At 40.0% G+C, this 26,711-nt stretch overlaps 1 protein-coding gene across 1 annotated transcript in view; it reads right to left on the bottom strand.

Moving 5' to 3' along the window:
• Nucleotides 1–26,711, bottom strand: part of Stxbp6 (syntaxin binding protein 6) — a 202,052-nt gene that overhangs the window by 27,730 nt on the left and 147,611 nt on the right. Inside the window, exons 3-4 of the mRNA XM_038338171.1 lie at nt 18,142–18,272; nt 17,179–17,344 (exon numbers count right to left, since the gene is read on the bottom strand). Coding sequence (XP_038194099.1) covers nt 17,179–17,344; nt 18,142–18,272 — 297 coding nt within the window. The remainder of the gene's footprint in view (nt 1–17,178; nt 17,345–18,141; nt 18,273–26,711) is intronic.

The following is a 26,711-nucleotide window of genomic DNA, read 5'->3' as shown; positions in this document are numbered from 1 at the left end:
AAATCTGAGCTCTTATGGTGATGTAACTACAGTGTATCAGGTCTCAAATAATATTGAATACTTCCTGGAGACTGGCATATGAGTTTGAATTAAGATCAGGAACCAGAGCTGATGAAATGCCGTCCTGTGGCTTTTTCGGTAGTGGATTAGAGGACTGGACTGAACAGGCTGGAATCTTTATGTTCCAGGTCTTCTGAGCTGAGGACATGTGGAACGCATATACCATAGTCACCTGGAGTTAGCCGCACAGGGACTTGCGTTCATTTTAGCAAGGGCTAGGACAAAAGTAAGCTTTGTGAAATTGACAATAAAATAATCAAAATGTGTAGAAGGCACACAGCCCTGCTGGGAATCTAGGGAGGTCTGGGACACAGTTCAACTTTCACAGGACAGGACTAAGATCAGTCTTTGCCTTGCACTTCACGTGGAGGCATGTCTTCCAGACACTGTCTTCTGTAGGTCGGTTTGTCTGAAAAGCCCTGCAGAGCTGTGGGTGACTACGAATAGCAGGCACCACCAATGATGGCTCCTGGTTCATCCACAAACAAAATCTTTTCCATGTTGTTACATTCTAGTCAAATGTCTGCATTGTTTAACTCAGACCTTTACTGGCAAAATGGGCACAAAAGTACTTGTTTGGGTCTGTGTTGTGCAATTAAAGGGAACAAACATTGTCAAATGGCTGATATTTTTGATAGAGAACATATTCTATTAGTAGCTACATTAGACACACATCTCTTAGAAATATCTCGAGGGACTGAGCTAGTGTGAGCATCAACACTTATATGCATAGACAACTCAATTATCTCCTACTTTCATTCCATGGTGCTTATTATCTTTTCTATACTATGAAATTATCCACAAACTTATACAGTAGTTCTTTCTCTTAAAACATTAAACATACTTAAAAGCAAACAAAACTACAAGCAATTAAAACAGAACAGAGAAGAAAAAGCTCAGATCATTCAAAGGTCAACAGGCCTTGAAAATGAACACTGAAAATATTACAAAGATCCTCCCCTCCTAACTGGGAGCCTGGCCAGGCAAATCCACAGGGAGCCGGCTTCTGCAATGATGAGTGAAAGTTGCATTGTCTGTCCCTGTCTGCCCTCCTGCTCTGTGCTCTAATTTTAGACATATTGGCCTTGACAGCATCCCTTCACAGAAAGATCGGCAGCAAGCAGCCCTAAATGGGATGTTTCCCACACCAAGAAAGTAGATGAATTCCATCTCTTCTTGTAATTTTAGGTAAACACACATATACATGCACACATACATGTACATGCACACACATGCACACACACACATACACACGTCATGCACCACCATTGGGAACATGATCCCTTTCACCACTAATTCTTTATAATTCTATTGTCCCTTACATTTTCTAAATATAGTAAGTTCCCTGATGAAATGTACCAAAAATTCTGGTTTCGACTATAGACTTACTGAAAATCTGTCAGGCAGGATTCAGAAGAGTCAGTTCTGTAAATGGCCAATGAGTAAATACTTTGGGTTTTTCAAGTGGTAGTGCTCCTGTTACAACTGCTGTTATATGTTGGAACGGGATGGCAGGCAACTAAGGGGTGTGGCGTGCTCCAATATAACTCTATTTACAAAAATAGGCTGGATTTGATCAGTGCCCTGCAGTTTATAGACCTCTGCCCTAATGTTCCAAGGAGTAAGTCAACACAGCTGGCTGGTATCAGAACACAAAAGTCTATACAATATAGCATTTTGATTTATCTTATAAAATACTTGGGCATGTGCAAAAGACAATCTGAAACCCATCATGCTTCATATTTTGTAAATCAAAAGAATGGAAGTACAATTGAGTGATGAAGCATTAATTCTATGCCCTGTAAAAACAAAACCAGCTTTCAATGTTAAAGAAGCAGTCCCTAGTGCCTAAGGCAACCATCTCTGTTACAAATTTCCATTCCTGAGAAATAACGGCACTACTAGCTAATACATAGTGAACAGGTAAGTCACATAACACACTGTTCAAAGTGGTCTGTAAAAACTCACTTAATCATCTGGGAAATTCTATAAGGTTGGTTTATGTTGAAAATGGGAAATCTAAGGGTCATATAAAAAAAACTTATCTGAGCTCACAGCTCATATTCAAAGAGGAGTCATTAGAACCTAGGCATTTCTGGTACTGAATCTGTATGCTTCATCCCTTCTCTCTGGAGAGGAAGAACAAGGTAGGTCAGTGCCTGGAGTGGTTTTTTTTGGATATAAATAAATATCTATTTTCTGTTGATGGAACGTATACATTGGTTCCCATATACTTCATCTTATTTTAACCCTATCTGCTATAGATATGAATACTTTGCATTGGTATGGATCTTGGTCGATTGATACAAATTTGAGGTCAATTTTGTTATATGTATATTTCTGTTCTTGATTAAGGTATTGAAGAAATACATGTTAATAGATAGTCATCTATAATAGTCAAACTTGTAGTCATGTTACTTAGGTTGTCCAGATATATTGAGATATATTTCAGTTAGATAGGTATTCTCCAGAACTCCCAAAGACTACAGAATATATCATTTAAAATGTTTTAAGAACTTAGGACTTTTCATGATAGTCAGACACATCTGCTCCTGGCAGCACCAATTTACTTTGAGGATGATGGGCAACAAAGAGGCTCCTTTATGGAGTTTGTTAGCCATTTGGGCAAGAAACTGTTCTTGCCTGGACTGTTTGATGCTATGCCATATGAACAGGATTTGCAGGACCCATAGAAAAATGACTGCTGAACTTGCCTAAAGGTGAGATGGTCCTTCGGGGTTCCTGTTTCATGAAAGAGTCTGCTAGACATTCTCTAGAACACAGAAAAAAGTGACTGACAAACTGCCAATATAGGCAGGACTGTCTTTGAAATTTCCTGCTTCTTGGAATTGTCTTTTGGATACTATGGGCCTGTAGGCTGAAGATGAATGCCCCAATGTTACAGAAGAACCTTGGGAACCTCGGGTGACTGTCCAGAGAGCAAGATGTCTCTGTCAATTCTAGAGTTTTGAAAGTTGCTTACAATGCACTTCCTGTTTACATAGATAATACTATATCCTTCTTTAGTCTTTGATGGAGTTGAAGAATAAATGGTTATAATTATAGGTTTTTCTTGGTTATGATAAAAGATAAAGTAAATATAAATATTGTAACTGTAACTCTTGCTGGATACCTGTTTTGTTATATGTAATTTTACTTTGTTAAAGTTAAAACTTTCCTTTTTATTTAAACAGAAAAGCAGAGGTGATGTGGGATTCCCCTCTGTATGCTGTAAATACCATTGATCAATAAAGATATTGGTTTGGCATGATAGGGTAGAAAAGAGATAAGCGGGGAAAACTAAATTGAATGCTGAGAGGAAAAAAAAGGAGTCAGAGAGAAGCCATGGAGCTTCTGCCAGAGACAGACATGCTGAAACTTTGTCGGTAAGCAACTGACACATGGAAATACACAGATTAACAGAAATGGGTTAAATTAATATGTAATAGCTAGCCAATAAGGACCTAGAGCTAATGGGCCAAGCAGTGATTCAATTAATATAGTTTCAGCATGATTATTTTGCATCTGAGCTGCTGGAGAGCTGGGAAACAAACAAGTGACCTCCTTACAACACTTTGAGTGACTGTCCAGGAAGGGAGATGTCTATGTCAATTCTAGCATTTTGGAACTTGCTTATAGTGTACTTCCTGTTTACTTAAGTAATATTATATTCTTCTGTGGTCTTTGATGGTGTTGAAGAATAGATAATTATAGTTTTCCTTAGTTATGATAAGAGATAAAATAGATATAGGTATTGCAACCACAGGTTTTGCTTGATACCTGTTTTAAGTAATTTTACTTTGTTAAAGTTAAAACCTTCCTTTAGATAGAAAAGGGGAGATGATGTTGGAAGCTCTTTTGTATATATGTTGCTTTTACTGGTTAAAGAATCTGATTTGGCTTGTGATAAGGCAGAATAGAGCTAGGCAAGAAAAACTAAACTGAATGCTGGGAGAAAGTAGGCAAAGTCAGAGAGACACCATGAGGCCACTGGACGAGACAGATACCCAGAAATTTAATCTGTAAGTCACAGCATTGTGACAATAAACAGATTAATAGAAATTGGTTAATTTAAGATGTAAGAGCTAGCTAGTAATACGCTAGAGTCATTGGCCAAGCAGTGTTGCAAGTAATATAGTTTCTATGTGATTATTTTGGGTCTGAGCACCCAAGATCAAATGAGCAGCCTGCACTAACACCTATCCACAGATTGGTATAGAATAAATTTTCCTCCCATTGTATATCAACAAAATGTGCCTAATGAAGTTTATGAATTACTCCAATAAACACATAATTTCAAATTTTGATTTATTTTATTATTAACTTCATTCACCTTAAAGATAGTTAAACTGTTTTTCAGATTTCTGTTTTTTCTCCTTTTCATTTTATTTTGGATAATTCCAGCGTTCAGTTATTTTCCTGTTGGATTTTTCACTTGTTACTGAAAATTGGTGAGTACACCTTTCTGGGGGAAGGAAGAATAAATAACACTAAGAATGTTTGGAAAAGTAATACAGAAATCAACATGTTTTATAAGCTCCAAACACATACACACACATATTTTTTTCTCACATAACGGAGATAAATTGATGCTGCACTAGATAGCAGATAATATTCCTCCCAGAAGTCACAGGACACCACATGAAAGCCCATTGCCAGGTCTGGAATTCCTAACTTTGAGTTATTGATCATAAGTGTCCCATGTATCCCCAAAACAATACAGGCTATTACCACTGCTTTTGGTTGCCCACCATAATTTGATGTCAAGACCCTATTGCTGAAGACAGTAACTATACATTTTGGTCACAGGACTTGGAGTAATCAAGTTGGTATTGATCAAGGAGCTTCCTACTTTCATCACACCATAAGGATCTATGTAGGCTGCTGGGGGAGAACTCACCAACAGTGTTACGTAGGTGTGAGCCCTGTGGAGCTATAGTAATGGTTGGCAAGATATGTTTGTGAGTACAATAGTGAACTGAATAGTATAAGGGTAACCAACTTTTTTAAAACTCAGTTTCATAAATACTCTGAACACCAGGAACAGTAGCTTCTTATAAGATAATCTCTCATCCAAGACCTCTATCTATTGGTCACTTTCTTTGTCCTATTATCAGGAAGAATGAGAGTACTCAAGTACCACTGTAAGTCTAAGGGGTCATTGAATTAAACAGTAATAATGGCATTTGGAAATAAGGAGAGATTAAAATCTTCCACTTAATAGACGGTATGTAACATTCTTATTTTTTTTAAAAAAATATACTATTTCAATTTATTCTTTGAGAATTATAGACAATGTATTTTAATTATAATAACCCCTGATTCCTAACCTTATCAGGTATTATCTACCACCCACCTCCTTACTCCCTCTGACTTTCTTGCACCCCTCCTTACAAAGTAGCTCAGTAAGTTCAATTTGTGTTGCTCATATACTCAGAGGTGTAAGGCTATCCACAAGTGTGAACAACTTACCAAACCCTTAAAGAAAACATATCCTCCCCCAGAAACCATGAACTTTTAACAGCTCGTCAGTTAGCAGCTGGGGCTTACGAGCCCCTCCTCCTCCATGCTTCCAGGCTGACTGGTTTGACCTTGTGCAGGCAACCACAGCTGTCATGAGTTCAAGGATGCAGCAGTCCTGTTATGACCAGAAGACACTGTTCTGTCCCGGTCCTCCCTGACCTCAAGCTTCTATAGCCTTTCCTTGTCCTCTTCCACAATGGCCTGTCAGGGGAGGCAGCAATATAGATGTTCCATTTGTGGTTGATCACTTCACTAAACTTCTTCTCTGCACTTTGACTAGTTGTGAGTTTCTGGATAATGAGTGTCCACTGCATAAAGAAACTTCTCGGATAAGAGCTGAGATCTGACCTAATCTAGCAGCATAGGGAAATGAGCTTAGAGGGCCATTTGATACTATATTCATTGAGCAGGATGTAAATTCAACTGTGAGGCCTGCCTATAAAATGGACTCTAAATCCAATTGAAAAGATTTGATTGCTCTCATCCCATGCATGCATCTTGACATGCAGTTTAATGCTGTAGTTTATAAGATTCATAGCTGGGTGAAGACTATTGATGATCTCCCACCTGAGAACCCCACACAGCAGCTTCCTGAGATAACCCAGATCAAATAGACAAATGTTGCAATCTTTGGACTTGTGTGCTTAAATGAAGCACTCTTAGAATCCAGAAAACTAGAACTGGAATATTAGAGTATGTGTTTGTGAGTGTATGTACACATGTGTGTTCTTGTATGTGTGTGTGTTCATGTGGAAGGTGTTAACTGAGGGGAGGTACAGATAATAAGGAGAAAAGGGAAATAATAGGGAAAGGTTTAGCTGGAGAAAGGGATGGGAAAAAAGGTCAGAGGAGGGAATTGGAAGTGGTGTGTGTGTTTGTGTGCATGGATGTGTATGAATGTGTGTGTGTGTGTGTGTGCATGTGTATAAATGTGTGTAATAAAGGAGTTCAACTGGAACTGCCCTACACAAGGAATAATGTTCTTCCTAGAAGCTGTAGGTTGCCAAATCAAAAGTCCAGTGAAAGTATAGAACATCTCCCCTAGAGTTGTTTGTGAGGAATATCCCAAGGCCCCTAAAATAGTTCAGGCTATTGCGCTTGGTTGCTCACCAAAATCTGAAGATAAGATCCTGTTGCTGAAGAGATGACACACATTAGTCCATCACAGGACAGAAAGATCAAGTGGAGAGCTAGATTTCCAAGTTCTTTAAAATGCTCTTGTATAACAGTGCATGAATGGCACAGGGTGTCTATTTCTGTGGATGAAATGCTAATTCACTTCTCATTATAAAGCTGCCTCACGTGATTCATGTATTTTCATTTTTGGCAGAGGAACTAGAAGTAGAGTCATGAAAATTTTTTTTTGTGGCAAACATATATTCATTCTCTTGTAAAGTTGCAAAAACATGCCTTGGAACTTTTTTTTTTTTTCTAACTAGGTGTTTTGAATTATGTGCCCTAAACTCTGGCACAGTGTCATTCAATATATTTTGAACATCATTGTTTTGTGAAGTCAGCAGTAACATATGCACCCCATAAATGTCAAACATAAAATGCAACACTTTCAGCATTCTATAAAACCATAGTAAATAATTCAGCATCCCAAGCATCTGAAATATCTACAATGCAGCAAGCTCATTCCTATCTGGAACAAAGAAGTTAATATACAGCTATTTGCATGGCAAACATGACCAAGAATACAAGGGAATTTTCTTTATAAAGAAAATGTTTGATAAATACTCTGAAAAACATGCAATAATATGAATGTGCACATTTAAATTTTGGGGCTTTTACTAATGTATATCATTTATATAAATAATGGGTCTCATTTAGAAATTTTTAGACATGTAACTAACATAATTTGATTATATATAATATATAACTATTATGCATATATAAACATATATTTATATGTAAATAAATATATATAATTGTCTATTCAAAATAGGAGACTCATTTGACTGAATATTTTAAAGTTAACCTCCATGCCATTCCTTTAAGGTACACATTACTGCTCCACAATATAGTAAAGTAGAAAGACCGAGTATAATGTAAACTGCTTAGAGAAAGTCACAGGGCTAATGAGTGAGACCATCTCAGGCAGGGACAAGTGAATCTGGTACACAGAGCTATGTCGATGGATCATGTAGTAAGGGAAAGACACCTGTGCCTCTGTTTAAAAATCCATTCTAAATTTTATGTTTATGAGTGTCTTACCTCCATGTGTGTATGTGTACTATTTAGGTATCTGGTGGCCAAAAGAAGATGCTGCCCCCCATACACTGGAGTTACAGACAGTTGTGAGCTGTTGTAGACAATGATTTTAAGATGTGTTACATTTGCTTACGCTGTGGAACATTTGTTTAATGCTGCAAAGGTGTGTTGCATTCTTTTATGTTGCACTTGTTTAATTCTATGAAGCTGTGTTACTTTGCCTGCCTAAAACACCTGATTGGTCTAATAAAGACCCGAATGGCCAATAGTAAGGCGAAAATGGCAGGCAGAGAGAATAAAACGGGGGAGAAATTCAGGAGGAGAGATTGAGAAGCAGGACAAGGAGGAGAACTCCAGGAAGCAGCCACCCAGCTACACAGCAAGCCACGGAGTAAGAAATAAAGAAAGGTATACAGAAATAAAGAAAAGTACCCAGAAGTAAAAAGTAGGTGGGATAATTTAAGTTAAGGAAAACTGGCTAGAAACAAGTCAAGCTAAGGCCAGGTATTCTTAAGAAAGAGTAAGACTCCATGTATGTGGTTTATTTGGGAGTTGGGTTGTGGGCCCCCAAAAGAGTCAAAGAGCCAAAACTCAAAACAAACAAACAAACAAAACAAAACAAACCCCTACAGCGAGTCTGTATGTGGACCTAGGAATTGAGCCCAGGTCCGGAGGCAGAGCAGTTTAGTGTTCTTTATCAGTGAGCCATCTCTCTAGCCCCACAGTTGTGTTGTTTTTTTTTCTATTTTTCTTTTCTCTGCAGTGCTACAATTGTAGAATACCAATAACAAAAACAAAGTATCTCCTCCAAATAGGATTTTCCAATTATATACTTCATCATCATTAATTTTAGTAATTCACTAAAATTTTTCATCGTTTATTCCTGTCTCCAGCAAGTACTCTGTGGTGTTCTTTTTCTTCAGTATTAGGGGTTGGACAGAGAGCAGTACACATGCTGTACCCTCAAGCTCTCTGAGGTAAGTCTGAAAAAAAACACGCTGTCCGGGAAAAGACGTGTTGGCTGCGGCAATGAAAATGGTTTTATGGAAGGAATAAGTCTCTCTATCTGGACATTAACACAATTAAATGCCATTCATGAGTGTATAAACACAATTTTTAATTTAAGTCTCACAAAGAACTTGTTAAAGTCGTATTACTTCCTCTTCTAAGCTAATCAATACAAAGAAATGAAGCCCTTTGTCCACGAAGGGGTCTTGTAAGTCTTTGTCTCCATTTAATGGATGGGGAAAAAGACTCAGATCTCAACTCAAACACCAGCTCTGTTCCTTAATACTGTTGGGATTTGCAGTAAGTGTTTCGCAAGTCATTTTCTTCATTTGTACCAAGGGCGAGGATAACTAAAGATTGCTACTACTTTTCCAAGGACAACAAAATAGTCATCAGAGGAACTCTGACAATGAGTCCTCTTGATTTAAAGGACCAGAAGAGACGTTTGGTGGCTCTGCAATAACTAGGATTTATTTGTGAAGCTCGTCCTCTCTTGCTCTGTGTCTGTTCCTAGATAACAAGAAACAACATGGAAGCTTTAAAACAAGTTAATTCTACCTGTGAAGTACAGTAAGGGGTAAGATAGGCAGAGGGAGGGGTGGGGGATGGGTGTATATTCCTAAGTGTACTGAATTTCAGTTAGGAGTGCCAGTACACAAGAATTTCTAGAGAAACAGGCAATTTATGTTAATGTGCTTGGTCAGACCACATGTAGAATTTTCATGTTTGTGATCCATAAAACCTTTATATATTAAAATAAAGTATTCAATAATAGAAGAAATCTAACAATTATAGCAAATGTTAACACGTTCCTTTGAAGAACCATATTAATAAATTGGAATTTGGGATTATATTCATCACATATTTCCCCCATAAACGCATGCATGTGTTCTGGAATAACTACAGAAACCAGGAAAGTAAAGGGATCATGGAAGGGGGGGAGGAGCAATAGGAAGGGGAACAGCAGGATACATGTGATTTGAAGAGGGGAATGGGGGAACAAGGGATTAATTAGAGCACACAAAGAACAAGATTAATATAGAAGAAGGAGGGAGGGGGTAAAATAACAGTAAGGACATCTCAAAATGTCATTAGGAATCATGTTATCTATCTACCTAAAATTGCCTATAACACATGTGAGTCAATACATACACATATATACATAGTTTAAATGAAATTTCCCCATCGGGACTGACAGTGTTCCCTTCGAGAGCCATGGACTATCTAACAAAAATCTCAACATGAGGCATAAGAAGCACCTTTGGCTTGTTGTTCAAAGTTCTCCAAGAGACTCTCCAGAACATATTGCTGCTGCCCTTGGCTGCTACTCAGAGATTAAAGAGAAGTCCCTATTGCACAGGAGATCATGCACATCCAAGACCTGGAGGATCTGGGCTTGATCTGACCTGAAAATCTCCTCCCTGAGGACAAGTTCTCACAGCACCAGAAAGCCAACTAGCTAGAGCCAGTTAGAGCATCCATTTTCGCGAAGAACCTATTCCTGCCACATTTCTAAACCAGCATAATTCTTAACTACATTGTAAATACTTACCTTATACTCACAGGTAAGTGTAGTTCATCAATGAAACACCCCCATAAAACAGACACTAGGCCACAACTGGCCAAAATGAAGCAAACAAGAGAGTGTTGGTGCCCAGTCCCACAATGGAAACATCTACAATCCAACTCCTGTACCCAAAACTCATCATAGCTGAAGAGGGGATAGAAAGATTGTAATAAGAAGAGGAACAGGAAGTTTGCTGTGGGATTGTGTCTGCTAAAAATGTCAAAGAAGCTACATGTGTGAAATCTCACCAACAAGGCCATGTAAACAGGATGAAAAAAAAAGACACCAAAAGACATGCAAATAAGAAATGGGGAAAATCTCTTGGGACCTCAACCCTGAAAAAAAACTAGAGTCAAGTAAGGAATGCTGATAGCAGAAATAATCGACTTCCCCAAGGAAGAACACATAGATTGGTTATCTATACTAAGTAGTCAACCCTGAAATCACATACACACAAGTATTTTATATAGACTGAGAAGGTTGCATTTTATATTAAGGAATATATATATATACATATATATATTTATGGTTGCATTTTTATATTAAAGAATATATATAGTATATATAAATATACATATATGTACACACATATATACATGTACACCTATGTCTACACACACACACATATATGTATATTTGTTGTATATTTTTGTTGTTATTGTTTTTTAAGGCAGGGGTTCTCTGTGTATCTTTGGTTGTCCTGGAACTCACTCTGTAGACCAGGCTAGCCTTGAACTCACAGAGGTCTGCCTGCCTCTGTCTCCCAAGTGCTGTGGTTAAAGGCATGAGACACCATGCCCAGCTTCTTGTTGTATATTTTAATAATAATTAAAGAAACAGAGGCAATAAATTTGAGAGTTGGGGTAGGGTCTGCATAGGAAGGGTTGGAGGGGGAGGGAGGATAGGGAAAATAATGTAATTATATTTTCGTTTGAAAAGTTTTTGTAAAGTTAAAAAAAGAAGTCATGCATGAACATGTGTGTGGCATATGTGAAGGATGTATATATGTTGTAAGTGTAGACCTGTGAACCTATGTGCACACATGCGGAGGCTACATGGCCTCCTGTACTACTCTCCACCATATGCCTTTGCATCAGGGTCTCTTGCTGAAACTGGAGATGGCTGGGTACCAGGAAGCCCCTGGGAACCTTGTACCTGTACCCTTTCCAACAGTGGTGGAGGCTGCGATATATAGCTGCACCTGGGATTTTCCTTGGTTGCTGGAGATCTGAATCTAGGTCCTCGTTCTGTGTAGCAAGCATTCTCACCCACTGAGCCATCTCCACCTCCTCTCCTCACTTAGTGTGTGGTTTTACTTTACACTCTCTGAGCCTGTGACATTCACAAGGTGACATAGTCTATCCCCACACTTTACAAGGATGACCTTGCTTTGCTTGTAGGAAAAAAGTATAATACTAAAGTCACATTGTGATTCAGTCTTTGCATTCTGCCCACCCGTGGGGAAGAGAGTAGAGTCCTTTGGCTTTCCTCTCTAGTATACCAATCAGCAGGGACAAACAAAGGGCAGCCTGGGATAAAGGAGACATCAGAGGCATCTGTGTTTCCGGCATCCTAATAGTGCTCAGAATCTGGGCTTTATAGCATCTTCTGAAAAAGAGAGTGCACAAGGGCAATGTGTCCGAAATACCTTTTGCTGCTGATCAAATATATGGCTCTTCAAAACAGGCTGTTTCCTGGAGAAAGAAATCTGCCACGTTACAAATTCTGAATATAGTTAACATAGAAATCAAACTGTCTGGATTAACTGCTGGAATAAGAGAAAACTTACTTCACCTTGCCCCGTTGTCAGCTGCTAGCCATCCCTTAAAATGCAACATGACCATTACCTTGCCAATGTGCAGTTTGCTTTTTAAGTCTGATGCCTACCAGGAAGGTGAATTAAGGAGGTGTAGTGCCCACTTGGCGGGTGTACATAACTGGATAGTTCAGTGCCTGACACATGGACAGGGCTGAGGATTCACCTATGGGATCAGTGACAAGAGAAGATGTGCATGCCTGAACTTCATACAGTTGTTGGATGAGCCGCTGGAGGATGACACAGCAAGAACCAAAATATTAGGAAGTAATCCAATGAGTCAGGGCCTTTGGACTTGGTGTTCAAGAAAAATTCTAAGATAAACTTCATTGCATGCTTACCTTGAGAATAAATCATTTTATTCCATAAATAATCTATGTCACTTACTGAAAATGAAATTATCATTACAATACACAGACTTTGTGATTTCAACACAGAAAGAGTCAGTACCCAGAGAGTTGTCCATAGCTCCTAGTACATCCTTCATCTGAAAGTCTACAAACCAAAATGACCTCCAAACCTAAAAGTTTCTGGGCACAGACATGTGAAATATTCCAGTTTGATTTCATGATGGGCTGTAGAGAAAAACAGGGGCAAGCCAACAGTTGCTTAGGATCTGTAAGGGAAAAGACTCACCCAGTCATTTCCTCTGTGGAAAAACTTTGTTTCATATTCAGAGCTATTAAGACTATTATCTACATTCAGGCTCTGTGCATAAGCTGTGTATGAAGCATAAATAAATTTTGCATTCAGACTTGAGTCTCCTCTCAAAAGATATCTCATTATGTTATGAAAATTCTTAGAAATAGAAAACTAAAGCCCCAAATACCAGATATCCAAATAGGTGGGCAGCAATCACTATAAAAGGTGAAGTCATAAACACAGGGTGAGAGCCATTGGAAACGGTTCACTTTTTACTAAGAGTAATGAAGCAAGCAAGATAACAAAGCCAGACTTGGGACCTCAAATTAATTTGAAATAGAATTCCCATTACCTAAAGGAATGCTCTATTTGGAGCTGACTGTATTTCTTTAAAATGAAAGTCTCCCCTCAGGAGCTAAGATTCAAGCATACATATGTATGTATAATGTTCTATCATCATCTCCGTGTAAAACAAATACAGAGAAAAATAAAAGCTATGATGCCAGAAGTATACTCAACTCGTGTGAAGTTGATACTTTACCCTCAGGGATCCCAGTCATGATACCACGTCACCTTGCAGCAGCTATGAATGACTTCATCCATCTGGGCAGGTTGCTAGGTAGTTTGGAGAAATCAGAAAACTAAAAGATGGATTTAATTTTGAAGAGACTGAATCTTAGCGAATGAAAGGACGGGATAGAAAGGCTGGGAATGGGATTGGGATGCTGTCCTAGGTCAATCATCTTCAGCTATCCAGAGATAAGGAGACAGCTGCGGAAGAATGAGGAGCTGCCAGCAGGTCCCCGTTCACATCTCTGAGAGAGTGCAGCTTTGCTTCCAGTTCGTGAAGGCCTTCAACTAGCCACGAAGACGTCCTCGCTTCTTTCTCAGACCATGAACTAGCGGTGAGGAGGCCTAAATGCCCGTTTTCCTTTGGAGCTAAGGAAATGCCATTTTAAAGCAGAAAAGTTTGAATATGTCAAAGAAAGAATTTCATTTCTTTGTAACTGACCTTCCCCATGAGAAAAAGAAGCATAGAATCACACCTGGCCTGCACAGTTGACAAATGGAAGGGTAGGATGACATGCAGTTGTTGATATTTAGGTGATAACCTTATGTTGGACCGGAATTAAAGAAAGTGTTATTCAGAGGACAGATATATTCTCTGTGACATTGATAAAATCACTTAAAACCACTGGATCTCAGTTTTTCCAAGGACAGCACTGGAGCACACTCAGAATCTTTGGGAGGCCATGACAGTACCATCTTTCCTGTGTTTATAACTGTTCTGAAATTCTGACTCACACTTACCCCCCCCCCCCCCAAAACCAATAAACAATTCAAAGTCAGATGATTTTAAAGGTCTTTGATGAATTCATGGCTCTTAGGACAAAAAGTAGATAATCATCTTTATTATATACACAAGAAGTGGCAAAGAAGACATTTAAAACTATCCACAACCTCTAGTTCATCTCGCCTATCCTGTCGCCGTTTAAAAAGCAGGAATGTTCTGGCTAAAAAGTTTTCAACAATTCCTACAGAACTCCAGGGAGCATTAGTCACACTGAAGCCACGTAACATTCTCTAAGTAAGATGCTGTTAGGGCTGGGAAAGCCATCGCTGGACTGTTATCTCTACTCCAGACAAGTGACGTGACCCTTCCCTAGCTAGTTAATAGCCCTGATTCTGATTCTTTTCTGCAGAGATAATAAATTGTATTTCCAAAGGTTGCATTAATGCCAAGTAAGATAACATATGTAGAAAGATTGTTGGAGGGTAGCATACCAATAACGATAATAGTTAAAAAAAATCACAAAACTTCCACATTTCAAAGTAAAACGAACATTTGCATCTACAACTTGTGACCTGAATAGAAGGTGATAAGCAAAGATTTTGAGAAATTATGTGGAGTTTAATCTGCTGAAGATGGAACAGATTCACAAAAGTAAAAGGGTCAGACTGGAGTCATCCAAGAAACACCATTTTTATGTTTAAGAATTACACAACTGAAAGAGAGGAAGATAATAAGAGCACTAATTCATTAGGCTGTGTTGGCACAACTGTTATCAAGGACAGACAACTGTTTGAACAAGAAAAATTGCATTCATTAGGGACACATATGCTGCCAGCAAATTACAGCATGCTCAATACAAACTTTCTGTTTCTCCTAAGGAAAGTGGGAGCAGTCGATATTTAACAGAGTAAATTATTTAGTTCCTTAGTCAAGAAATAATTTGACAACAAACTAAGCCTCAGGAATTATGGCTGCTCAGAATGATAGAACTGAAATCCTTTAGTCTATTAGGAGGTGTTATTCCTGGGAAAAATAAAGGAAAATAAAAGAAAAACTAAAACTAAAAACTAAGAGAAATAGAGTCACAGGAGGCGAAATTAGTTCTGGTGTCTAATCGCATTAGCTTATTCTTTTTCTGATTAGAGGAACGCAATCTAGTTTTATCCACCATACACACCAACTGCTAAGCATTAGAAATATGAGCATGCATGTCAGTGCTGCATTTTGGGGGGTTCACAAGGTAACAGAAGATAGGGCCAATGACCAATAGACACAGCTAGGTTTGACCTGTGAGGAGCGTGAGTATATTCCAGGTGAATGAAGAACATGTGAAAGATGTCTCCCATGACATCAGGTCTCCTTCTGGACTCTCCATTCTCAGTGTGGGATAGAGAGAAGCAATGCGCAGGGAGGCCTCTCGAAAAGCCACAGGAGAGAGCCAGCCAGGCAAGCTAATGTACATACCAACCTCAACGAAGAAAATGGCTTACAGCAGAAACCAATCTGATGTTAGGTCAGAAGAGAAAATCCCATATGATGAAGAATGAGTAAACGCTTGCTTTCCTGGACAACTTACTGTGCATTGAAAATAGCTGCAAGTGCTCCGAAAACTATAGTTTGCCCACTTAACAAATTGGATAAGGATGAGATTTTAATGCAGGTTTAATTTGAAGATTTCCAAGTGGCAGAGGCATAGCAGGGAACAATAACCCATTGTACCACTTCCCTTCTACACTCATCTTTCAGAGCCATGCTGTATGACATGACCATGTATTTTTAAAGAAGAATATAGGGGATTCATCATCCCACATATTTTAGAACTAAACAGGGAAGTTAGAGATGCATAAGAAAGACCACCTAAAGTTCCTAAGATATAAACAGCCACAGGGGAAATAATGGAGTAGACAGTGTATTCTCAATATGACATCTCATAGAGGAATAGCACAGTATGAATAGATCGATTGTTAGCACAAAGCAATACATTCTGCCCCATAGTCACATGAAGATAAATAGAACCCAAGGGGATGATGCATCATCTCTAATGGGATCTTCTCAGTATTTGATGATGGCAAAGTTGGTACATTTAAAAATATTTTTCTCGATCAGTAGAAAGACCAATGTTCTAAAATATCTCCCCAACTTCGAGTGATCAAAAGGCTTTCTTTTTTGTCAGCTTGGCTTTCCTAAAAGGCCTTGCCATTGGAAACATAAATGTGGGCACCCTTAAATGTTTCCAGCACCAATGTTTGCCCCTTAAGCCTGGCTTACAATACTAACTCACCTCTGGATGCTATTCCTGAATGGAAAAGAAAGGCTTTTGATAGAAAGTGTTACAGTCCGAATATGAAATGCCCTCCACAGGTTTATGTGATGAAATACCTGTTCTCCCGTTGGGGGCACTGATTTTGGAAGTCACAGAACTTTTTGGACACGGGGCTTACACTTAGGGGATGTGTAAATGTGAAGGCTACAGACTATCTCCACTTCCTAAAAAGTGACTTTGTGAGCACCCTCTGCCACAGACCCAGCTGTTCTAACCTCCCTGTGAATGTGTTTCCCACCATGAGTGGACTGCATTTCTCTGAACTGTGAGCCAACACAAATCCTGGCTCCCATCAGATGTTTCTGTCAAGTATCCTATCACAGTGATGTTATTAAAAATTAACACAGTAAGGACAGTATTAGGAGGAATTAGAAGAAACTGAAGAAGGAAAATGGGAGGAACCTAGAAGAGTGTTTTGCAATAGACCTATAGCAAAGGCAGCAACGAGATCAAACTGAGAAGGATTTCTAATAAAGAGACAGACTTGTTCTCATAGTACAAACTGTTTTGGTTATGCTGACAATTTTTTGTAATAAGACCAGCTCTCATGGAAGAGTGAAAGCCTGCCTTTGCCCCTAGACGTAGTATAGAACAGATGCCCTAATGTCACCTAATTCTGAGCATTTTGATTCTTTTGTTTGTTTTGAATTATGCTGCTCAACACCCAGATTCTTATATGAAAATGAGTGTCAGGAAATAGGATGGCTGTAATAGTGCAAGTGCCCACTTACCTCCCATAATTTTGGATTGGCAGTTAATAAACTCTGGCTTCCTGTCTGTGAGGTACCTCTGGCAGGTATGGTGGAGGATCTGGAAGAAGGTGCACTTTTCTGAGGCCGTGCTAGCAACCCACTGGTCAAAGGCATTTTCAAACAACAAGTCAAACTCCGCAGAGTCCTGGAAAAGACAGTGAAGTAACTGCTGATGGCAATTCACACAAACTTCCTCCACTTTGAGCTCTGGCCTGTCAAAAGAGGCACAAAAACTAAAACAAAAACTCCAAAAAAATGGACCCAAATTTATGGAGAGTCTGCAAGTCTTTGTCAAGCAAATAAATCCAAATGTTTTTATATTTAGAGATGTCTCTAGGAGGCTAACAACTGCAGTGGTCAAGACTCATGTGTCAGAAAGATGACTGTGTAGTATCTGCCCAATTACTAGAAAGAAATATTCTTTTAAGTTTTCCACATTGTTTTTATTGCTGTTGTTAATTTCTTTATCCAAAGGGTGGGAAGGAATTCCCCTTGTTCCTTAAGTACATCATTGATGTCTGGGGACAGTGTAGTGTGAACACCAAAGGAAACGGGTCCTTCGAATACCTGCTCGCATCGTAAAACATTTCTGTTGAGATCCTAAGGCATTAGGATCCTTATTAGCATTAGGAGGCAAATGAAATGTTGACACATCTGGGGTTTTCACACCTAAGGACATGATTCTTTGAGCTCTGCCCTAAGTTGATAAACATGCTGGAGACAGCAGTGTCCCATGGGCCATCTCTTGGGTTTCCATATCAAACGTGGAAGATTTATAATTTCCCCTAAGACAAGAGCGGGGACTGGGGAGTTTTGGTCACACAACTGAAAGTGAGAAATAGTCTCGTAAGAATGACTCTCACTACCATCCCCACTGCTGGGCTCAAGCAGAGTTATCGTGTGAAGAGAAGTCATTTGCTTAGCATTAAGAACTTCACTCACCCGGTTAGGATCGATGCCATTAACCTGGCGAAGCTGCTCGAGCATCCACTGGGATCTTCGGACGAAGGATGTGGAGCCCTCAAACTGTTTGACCTTTGTGATGGATGCCTGTGTGGGTTTCTTGTTTGTCACTATTAAACAAAAAGAAAAAAAAAAACGATTAGTGGGCGGGCACTTTGGCTGATTTCCTCAATCACTGTTATTTTTACATGACATTGAATGTGCACACGCATGGAGAAAGGATGGGAGCCACCTTTAGGGAGAAGTGCATGCAAGAGAAAAAGAAGTTATAACCCCCCGCCTCACAGCAGTTTATAATGCGATTGTTGCTTCATTTATGTCTTCGTCCAATTGAACTGAAAATATCTTAACTGAATTACACTAAGTAATTTAATGGAGGCTACAAGTGCACAATTCCAGCTCTCAGGAAAAGAAGTATGCAGGGCAGGCAGGCCTCAGGTAGGACTCATTAGGAAGGCTGAATTTTAAATGAGGGAAAGGTTACTAATTCCTTGGGGGTAGTTACCAGGCCTATTTCTGGTTTTATAGTTCACTGTAAATACTGGAGCTTCCGTGATAGACGTGACTTTATAGCATGACCCAGTTTGTATCTAGTTTACCTCTGATTAAGACTGTCTGCCTAGGATTCTGGGCATAGCTCCAACACGAATTCTTTTAGTCCCTAAACCTGAGGACCAGGACAATCCTTCCCCCCTAAGTAGCTTTTCATCTTCTGTGCTGTAGGCAGGTGGGCAGCATCACTTCTCAGGCAAAGTCAAACACAAGTACTTGTAAACAGGCATGCCAAAACATTCCTGCATTTGATTACGCGGATAATTTAGGGCTCAAGGATGGTGAAGGAGGTCATTACAGATCCCGACAAGGCTTTCCAAGGAGCCACTATGTCATGTCTGTGGAAGTCAGGGAAGCTACGCGAAATCATGTGACATCATGAAGGAGCCAGGGAGAGCGCCAAAAACCGTTGGCCGCAATGCATTTGATCCCAGTTGCTGCCTTAAGGAAGAATGTGCATCTGGGGAGTATTGTACCTGTGTTTCTGCTAACTATGCAGATACTTAGCAGGTGGCACAGAGTTTTGAGGGATGAGCAAGAGAAAACACTTGCTCTAATAGTTGCTGATAAGAAGCCTCTATAGGTCTGCAGTGATAGCTTAGCAGTTAGGAGCACTTGCTACTCTTGCAGAAGACATGAGTTTGGTTCCTAGCACCCACACTGGAAGGCTCACAATTACCTGTAACTTCAGCTCCATGTTCGCACGCACACAAACACATATTTTAAAATAAAGCCTCTATGGTTCATGTAGCCTGCAGCTCATTGCTGAAGTAGTCAGGAGCCTAAGAGAGAAGTCAACGAGGTGACTCTGCCTTCAGCTGTGGTGAGTCTCCAGGTCCAGCATGGAATCTGTCGTTATGGCCTTAGTACAATCTCCTTTTGCTCCTAAACTGAATTTAGCAAATGATTTTAGACATCAAATAATGTTTTGGCTTGTTGCTTATTAGTTCAGTTATATTTGGATAAAATGTTCTGAACATTTCACACCAGTTCCCTTTCTTCTGTGGTTAGGAAGTCATCACTCCTTCACTACCCCCCCCCCCCCCCGTACAGAATCACCAATGGCCTCTCAGCCTCTAGCCCAGGGGTTCTCAACCTTTTGGTTATCACCCTTTGAGGGGGGAGGGCGAACAACCCTTTCAGAACATTGGAAAACACAGATATTTATATTACGATTCGTAATACTAGCAAACTTACAATTAGGAAGTAGCAAGATAAATTTTATAGTTGGAGCCCACTGCAACATGAAGAACTGTGTTAAATAACCACAGCACTAGGAAGGTTGAGAACCACTGCTCTAGACTATTGGAAACTTTGGGAATCACCATTTTTACACACACACACACACACACACACACACACACAAATGTTATGTGTTAAGTATCATTCCTGGGACAAATGGTTGTGGTGCCAAATTAACACATCATTAACTGATGCCAAGTTGTCCTAGCATCCCTCAGGTCTTATCTGTGACAGGATATGGTTGGCAGACTCCACACCCCCTACCCTGAACTCTCCAGCCCAGGGACTGGAGTGTCTTCCTCTAGAGGCTCCTCCCAATATAATCCAGGCATTTTGATTACCTGTCCTTTTGTACCTTTGGCCTCCTGGCTGCTGCATCTAGTTCCCCTTCTCTCTTTCCATCCCCATCTCTCCACATAGCCCAGCTCAGATGTCCACTCCGGACTCTCCCAGATGACCCTGCCTCTACCTACACTCTCCCTTTAACCTACAATAAACTTTCTGCTCTACCATACCTAGGAGTCATGTCCCTTTCTTTCCTGTTAATTACTTTTCCTTCATTCAACACATACCTCCTGTGGTGAGAAAGAGACTTGAATGGGCCTCTCTGATAGTATGCTCTGTGCTTACACTTTCTTGTTAAAAGAAACAACACATCTGGACTATGAGCAGGCCCGAAAATGTGCTGAATATATTAAAGACTATTTTTCAATAACAGGAAATGGGTATTAGACACGTGAATTAGACACACCCTTGGACACACAGGAGGATTTCCTCCCATTTATGAAAATCATACGGCACACCAGCATCCTGGGAGACTCTAGGCTTTCCTCCTGGCTTCAGGTAAAGTTGTCATGAACACCTGTTTTTTACTTCTGCTCTGTTTGTCTCTCCAAGGAGTCTGTAGCATTTTAAAAGTTCTCACACAATGAAGGAACACCGTATGTTCCTGGCATGTTTAAGACACATGTCAGGAAGGCAAATTCCACTCAACATTTGTCATTGACACAAACTAATTGGTTAGGAACCCCACCTGCAATGACCAAAGCCCTCACAAAACCGCTCAGCAGAGATCATGCTATAAAGCATATAGTTACAGCTCTATCCACTCCTGCCTCATTTCCATAATTACTTTATTGCTCTCTCAGTTCTAGTCATCTGGCTAGTTTTCCTGGGCACCAAGCCCGGGTTGTTTTGATTTTTGTTTATTGTTATTATCTCCAACATCCAAGTTTTGAGTCTGAAGCAGGTGCCTTGAAATCATGTTATTATATACACATTATTACAGAATTAAACAAAAATTTCCTCTTACAAAATCAAAACACTTATATCACTCCAGACTTTCTGAATACAAAACTTGAAGAAAATGTGATCTAACTCCCTCCTGGTATTGGGAGTCCATAGCTGATATGAATGAATGAATGAATGAATGAAGCCCTCAAATCTCACCCGTCTAGTGAAGAGAGTATCTACCAGGAAGACGGTTGAAAGCACCTCTTCAATGCAAACTAATTACCTGAATAAAAAATATCACAGCACTCACATGATGTAGGTGGGTCTTCTTTCTATATGTTACTTTCATTGGTTAATTAAAGAAACTGCCTTGACCTTTTGATAGGCCAGCCCTTAGGTGGGTGGAGTAGACAGAACAGAATTGTGGGAGGAAGAAAGAAGTCACAAGCAGACACCATGCTTCTCCTACCCAGGACGGATGGTGGTTAGACTCATGCTGGTAAGCCACAGTCAAGTGGCGATCTACATTAATAGAAATGGGTTAATCAAGATGTGAGAGTTAGCCAGTAAGAGGCTAGAGCTAATGGGTCAGGCAGTGTTTAAATGAATACAGTTTCTGTGTAATTATTTTGGATAAAGCTAGCCTGTGGCTGGGAGCCGGGCAGCAGGAGGCAGCCTGCAGCTCCTTCTACATTCACATCAAAGCCAATCAACATTTCAACATGGATGGGGTGTGGTCCCACCCCTAACAGCAGACAACTTAGTATCTGATGGGAAGAGAGGTGGAGGAAGTTAGTTTTCTTCAGAGATATGACTCATGATAGGCTGCCCATGCTTCAGCAGCTGAACTTAAAGCCAAGTCCATATTGGAAGCCCTAACTGGACTCGGCGATAAAGAAAAGAGGACATGAGGTTGGGTGGAAGAAGAGATAGAAGGTTAGGAGGAGTTGGAGTGGAAGTGTGTGTGTATGTGTGTTTGTATGATCAAAATACACTGTATATATGTATGATATTCTCAAAGAACAAATAATATATTAAAAATAAATGCCACAGTGCTGTGCTCTTCACTATCTATATAAACTATAATCCTCAATTAATTATTTTCAGTAACTATTAAGTAAGTACTGCAATTTCTGTTGTACATTCAATAACCATGAAGGACACACAGATACAGGCATTTAAAGCAGCAGGTGCATATGACAGCCCCAGGAGATACTGCAGTAACCGTCCTCTTTCTTGGTTCTCAGCAATAACTGAGCATCAGGATCACCCAGAAGCTTCTACAGCAAATACAACGAGCTGTGTGAATGGGAACCTCTGGGGACATGGCCCTAACATACACACTTTAAATCTACTCGGTTAATTTTGAGGATGAAGGACTGCCAAGAACCACTGGACATATCCTTATCAATTTAACAAATATTTATGTTTTGTGAGTAATTCTGGGACTAGTAAGATGGGATTCTGATCAAGAACCCAGGTGGCAATACGAGGGATGAAAATTCTGCAGCACAGCACTGCATACATGGGGATGGCGTAGATGGATGGGGTTGGGGTGACCCATGATATGTAAGTCATCTGAGGAAATAATGTGGGCGTCTTCAAGGACTAAAGCACAGACCGGAGAGAAGTCAAAGTGATGTTGCACAGACACAGAAACTCCGGCAGTGTACCATCATCCCTGGCAGACACAGAAACTCCGGCAGTGTACCATCATCCCTGGCAGTGTACCATCATCCCTGGCAGTGTACCATCATCCCTGGCAGTGTACCATCATCCCTGGCAGTGTACCATCATCCCTGGCAGTGTACCATCATCCCTGGCAGACACAGAAACTCCGGCAGTGTACCATCATCCCTGGCAGACACAGAAACTCCGGCAGTGTACCATCATCCCTGGCAGACACAGAAACTCCGGCAGTGTACCATCATCCCTGGCAGACACAGAAACTCCGGCAGTGTACCATCATCCCTGGCAGGGGTTTTCATGATTTACCACCAATTTCTTCCCAGTTGGTCTATGACATATGACAAGCTAATTGGACACAGAATAGGGAATTATGTTTTTTTTTTTTCCTTCTGGAGTTGAGGACAAAACCCAGGGCCTTGCACTTGCTAGGTAAATACTCTATGACTGAACTAAACCCCTAATCCTGGGAATTATGTTTTTTAAATGAAGGGGTATTTCAAAGCATTTAGAGTAAAATGCAAGCCTCTTACTATGCCCTACAAAGCCTTAGATGACCTGCCCTTGGGTGCTAGGGACATCACATTTCACTTCCCTTTCTGTCCCCAAAGCTCTGGCTGTCATTTGCTCCTGGCAAGGTCTGTCCTCCAGACTTCCTGCAAACGACACACCCTTGGTAGATGTGTCATTTCCTTTGTTCTCTCAGTGTTTCTTGCTCACTGTTCATATTCTAGGCTATAGGTTAATTTATCAACCATAGATGTGTTTCTTCTATGTAGCTTTCACTTAGCACATTTCGACACTGAACTGTGTTTGTGTGAAAAATAGATTATTTCAAGCCTGGATACAATATCCAATGTTTGCTTCTCTAAGATGTTTGTGAAGAATCAAATCAGATCTATGTCTTGTGATGAATCCGCAAACATATGTGAGATGGATATATTTCCACAGGAATCTAAGCCACTACTTATCAGTGTGTGACACATGTTTCCACACACTTTTAAAAATAGTGTGTAATTGCAGACATCTCTTTGGTACAGTTTGATTATTCTCTGTGACTTAGGCAAAAACTATGCTTTCCATTTTTTATAGATGAGAAAAGTGAAGCACAGAAAAAGCTGACTTGTCAAAGTCACACCTAATAACTGGTAAAACCACGACATACATGAGAAACATTGAATCATTGCTTTTTCTATTGCAAATTCTTGCCACAATGTCAAATGTCACATTTTACTTGGCATGGGATGTTCAGTAAGTAAGGATTAATTGAAGCCTTTCTTTCTAATGATACTTACTATGATTTTTATAGTTTCCTGAATGGTTTCCTTAATATTTCCCTTTAAATAAACAAACATTTTACTCAAATAAGTTAATGAAAGACAAAATAAATTCAAGTTGCAAATATGCAGAGCTTTGTTTTCCTTAAATAGAAAGCAATGTGGTAAACATAGTTAAAATGTATGCACTATTAATTTCCAGCTAGAGAGAGCTTAGCATTGAGATTTAGGCTTTGGTGAATGGATGATTAGCAATTAAGACAGGTGTTAGTCTTTAACATCAAAATAAGAATGCGTTACTAGCTAGGATAAAACATCTGCAAATGGCTCCTCCGGGGTCCATACTGTACATACTGAGACTCATCCATTATGCTTTGAAGGGATCCAGGCCTAATATTTCCAGATGCCTTTCCACTCTTGGTGGCCACTGATTCCTGTATGGACACTGGAGAAAGACCAAAGCCCAGCAGAAATCAATTCCAGGTCATTTTGCTATGGGCTCTGAAGAAAACAAAATGGCTTAATGATTTTTCTTTAATCTTAATAGAGCATGGTCCTAGGTTCTGGGCTATTGCTTAAATATAGTTAAGAAACAGTGATACTAAGTATTGTGTCCAGATTATCATTACCACTCTCACACAAGTTGTATTTTATCTCCATCTCATGAACTGAAGCTTCAAATACATCTCAGAAGATGGTCTTTCCATGAAACATTCTATTTTCATACAAAAATAGAATCAGAATAGAATCACAAGATGGAGATAACAAACTTTAATTATACCCACCTAGAAAACACTTCACTTAATTAGAAACCAACAAATAAACTAGGCTTGGAGATATATACCTCTAATTCCACCATTTGAAAGGCTGAGGCAGGAGGATCACTATGAGTTCAAGGCCAGCATGGTTTATGTAATAAGTTCCTGGCTATTATGGTCTATATAGTAGAATCATGTACTGAAGAACAGGCAGGAGGAGGAACTATTTAGCATGTCGTAGGCATGGCATGTAGGGCTAGGCAACTAACATGAGAAATCACCGTGCCTACATACCTTAAATACTTTAAACAGCATCATACATTAGTCTTATTATGAGTTTTCATGTAAGAGCAATTCAGTGTTAGTGGTATAGCTCAGGTTCCAGCTCAGATGGTCTAATGCCCTGACATTTTATATTCAAGGCTTTTGATGAGAAATATATACTCTCTATATTTTTAAGGTGATATTTGTAATCTTACCATTGTTGCTCTTTGACAGTGCCAGGGGTGACCGACAAAAAAAAAAATATAGCAGCAACAACAAAAGAAATTTGCAACATGGGTTCAGGACATCAAACTTAAGGATGGCTTCTGGCTATCAACATTGCAAAGGAGCAGGATAAAGGCCTTGAGAGGGAGGGAGGGGAGGTATGGGTGGAGGGGAGGGGAGGGAAGGGGGAGAAGGAGGGGAGGGAAGGGGGAGGAGGAGGGAAGGGAGGGGGGAGGAGGAGGGAAAAAAATGAAAAAAATAAAAAAATAGAAAAAAAATAAATAAAAAAAAGAAAGAAAGAAAGAAAAAAAAAGAAATGGTATTTATTGGAAACTGGCTTCCTTCTGGCTCTTAAAACTCTGATGTATTATCATTAGACCTCATAATGCGCATGAGAAATACACTTCAGATCTGAGCTGCATCAGCAAATTTGTCAGGTGAGGTTGCTGAATGTTTATAAAGCTGAAAAACAAAAATTCCCGAATAATTACCACAAAAACGTTCAGAGTAGGGAACCCTCACCTTTGCAAAAGTTAGTGGGAGATGGGACATGCGGCTTTCTATATATCGTCCATTTCTTGCTATACAACATATCAAGGTGTGATTGTTTAGGACCTCATATATGTTTGAAGTCCAGAAGGTGGTGACCCTGGGTTCAGACTATTTTCCAAAATTGCTAGATATGGCTTTGCGGATCAGTCCTCCTTTCTTCCCATCTTAGAAACCAGGGCTCTCTGTAAAGACTTCTGCGGACCCTCACTGGGCCCAAGTACCCTTCCAGTTGCAAGTTTTTTTTTTCTCACTTTTTTTTATTAAAGATTTCCATCTCCTCCCCTCCTCCTCACCCTTCCCTCCCCTCCCTTCCACCCATAACCCCACTCCACCCCTCTCCAAGACAAAGAGCCATCAGGGTTCCCTTCACTATGTTAAGTCCAAGGTCTTCCCAGCTCCCCCTAAGTCCAGGAAGGTGAGCAAACAAATTGACAAGGCTCACAGTGAGCCCGTCCATGCTGTAGAGTCCATGTTCATTGCCGTTGTCCTTGGTTTCTCAGTCCTCCTCCACCGTCAGCCACATTCAGAGAATCTGGTTTGGTCCCCTGTTCCATCAGTCCCATTCCAACTGGGCTTGGTGGTCTCCCGTTAGCTCTGTCCCACAGTCTCAATGGGTAAACGCACTCCTCACGGTCCTGACTTCCTTGCTCATGATCTCCCTCATTTTGCTCCTCATCAGGACCTTGGGAGCTCAGTCCAGTGCTCCTATGTGGGGCTCTGTCATTTTCTCCATCCAATGCCAGGTGAAGGTTCTATGGTG

The sequence above is a fragment of the Arvicola amphibius genome, chromosome 7, assembly GCF_903992535.2.
Source record: "Arvicola amphibius chromosome 7, mArvAmp1.2, whole genome shotgun sequence".
Lineage (NCBI taxonomy): Eukaryota > Metazoa > Chordata > Mammalia > Rodentia > Cricetidae > Arvicola > Arvicola amphibius.
This window is presented reverse-complemented; position numbering and strand designations above follow the sequence as displayed.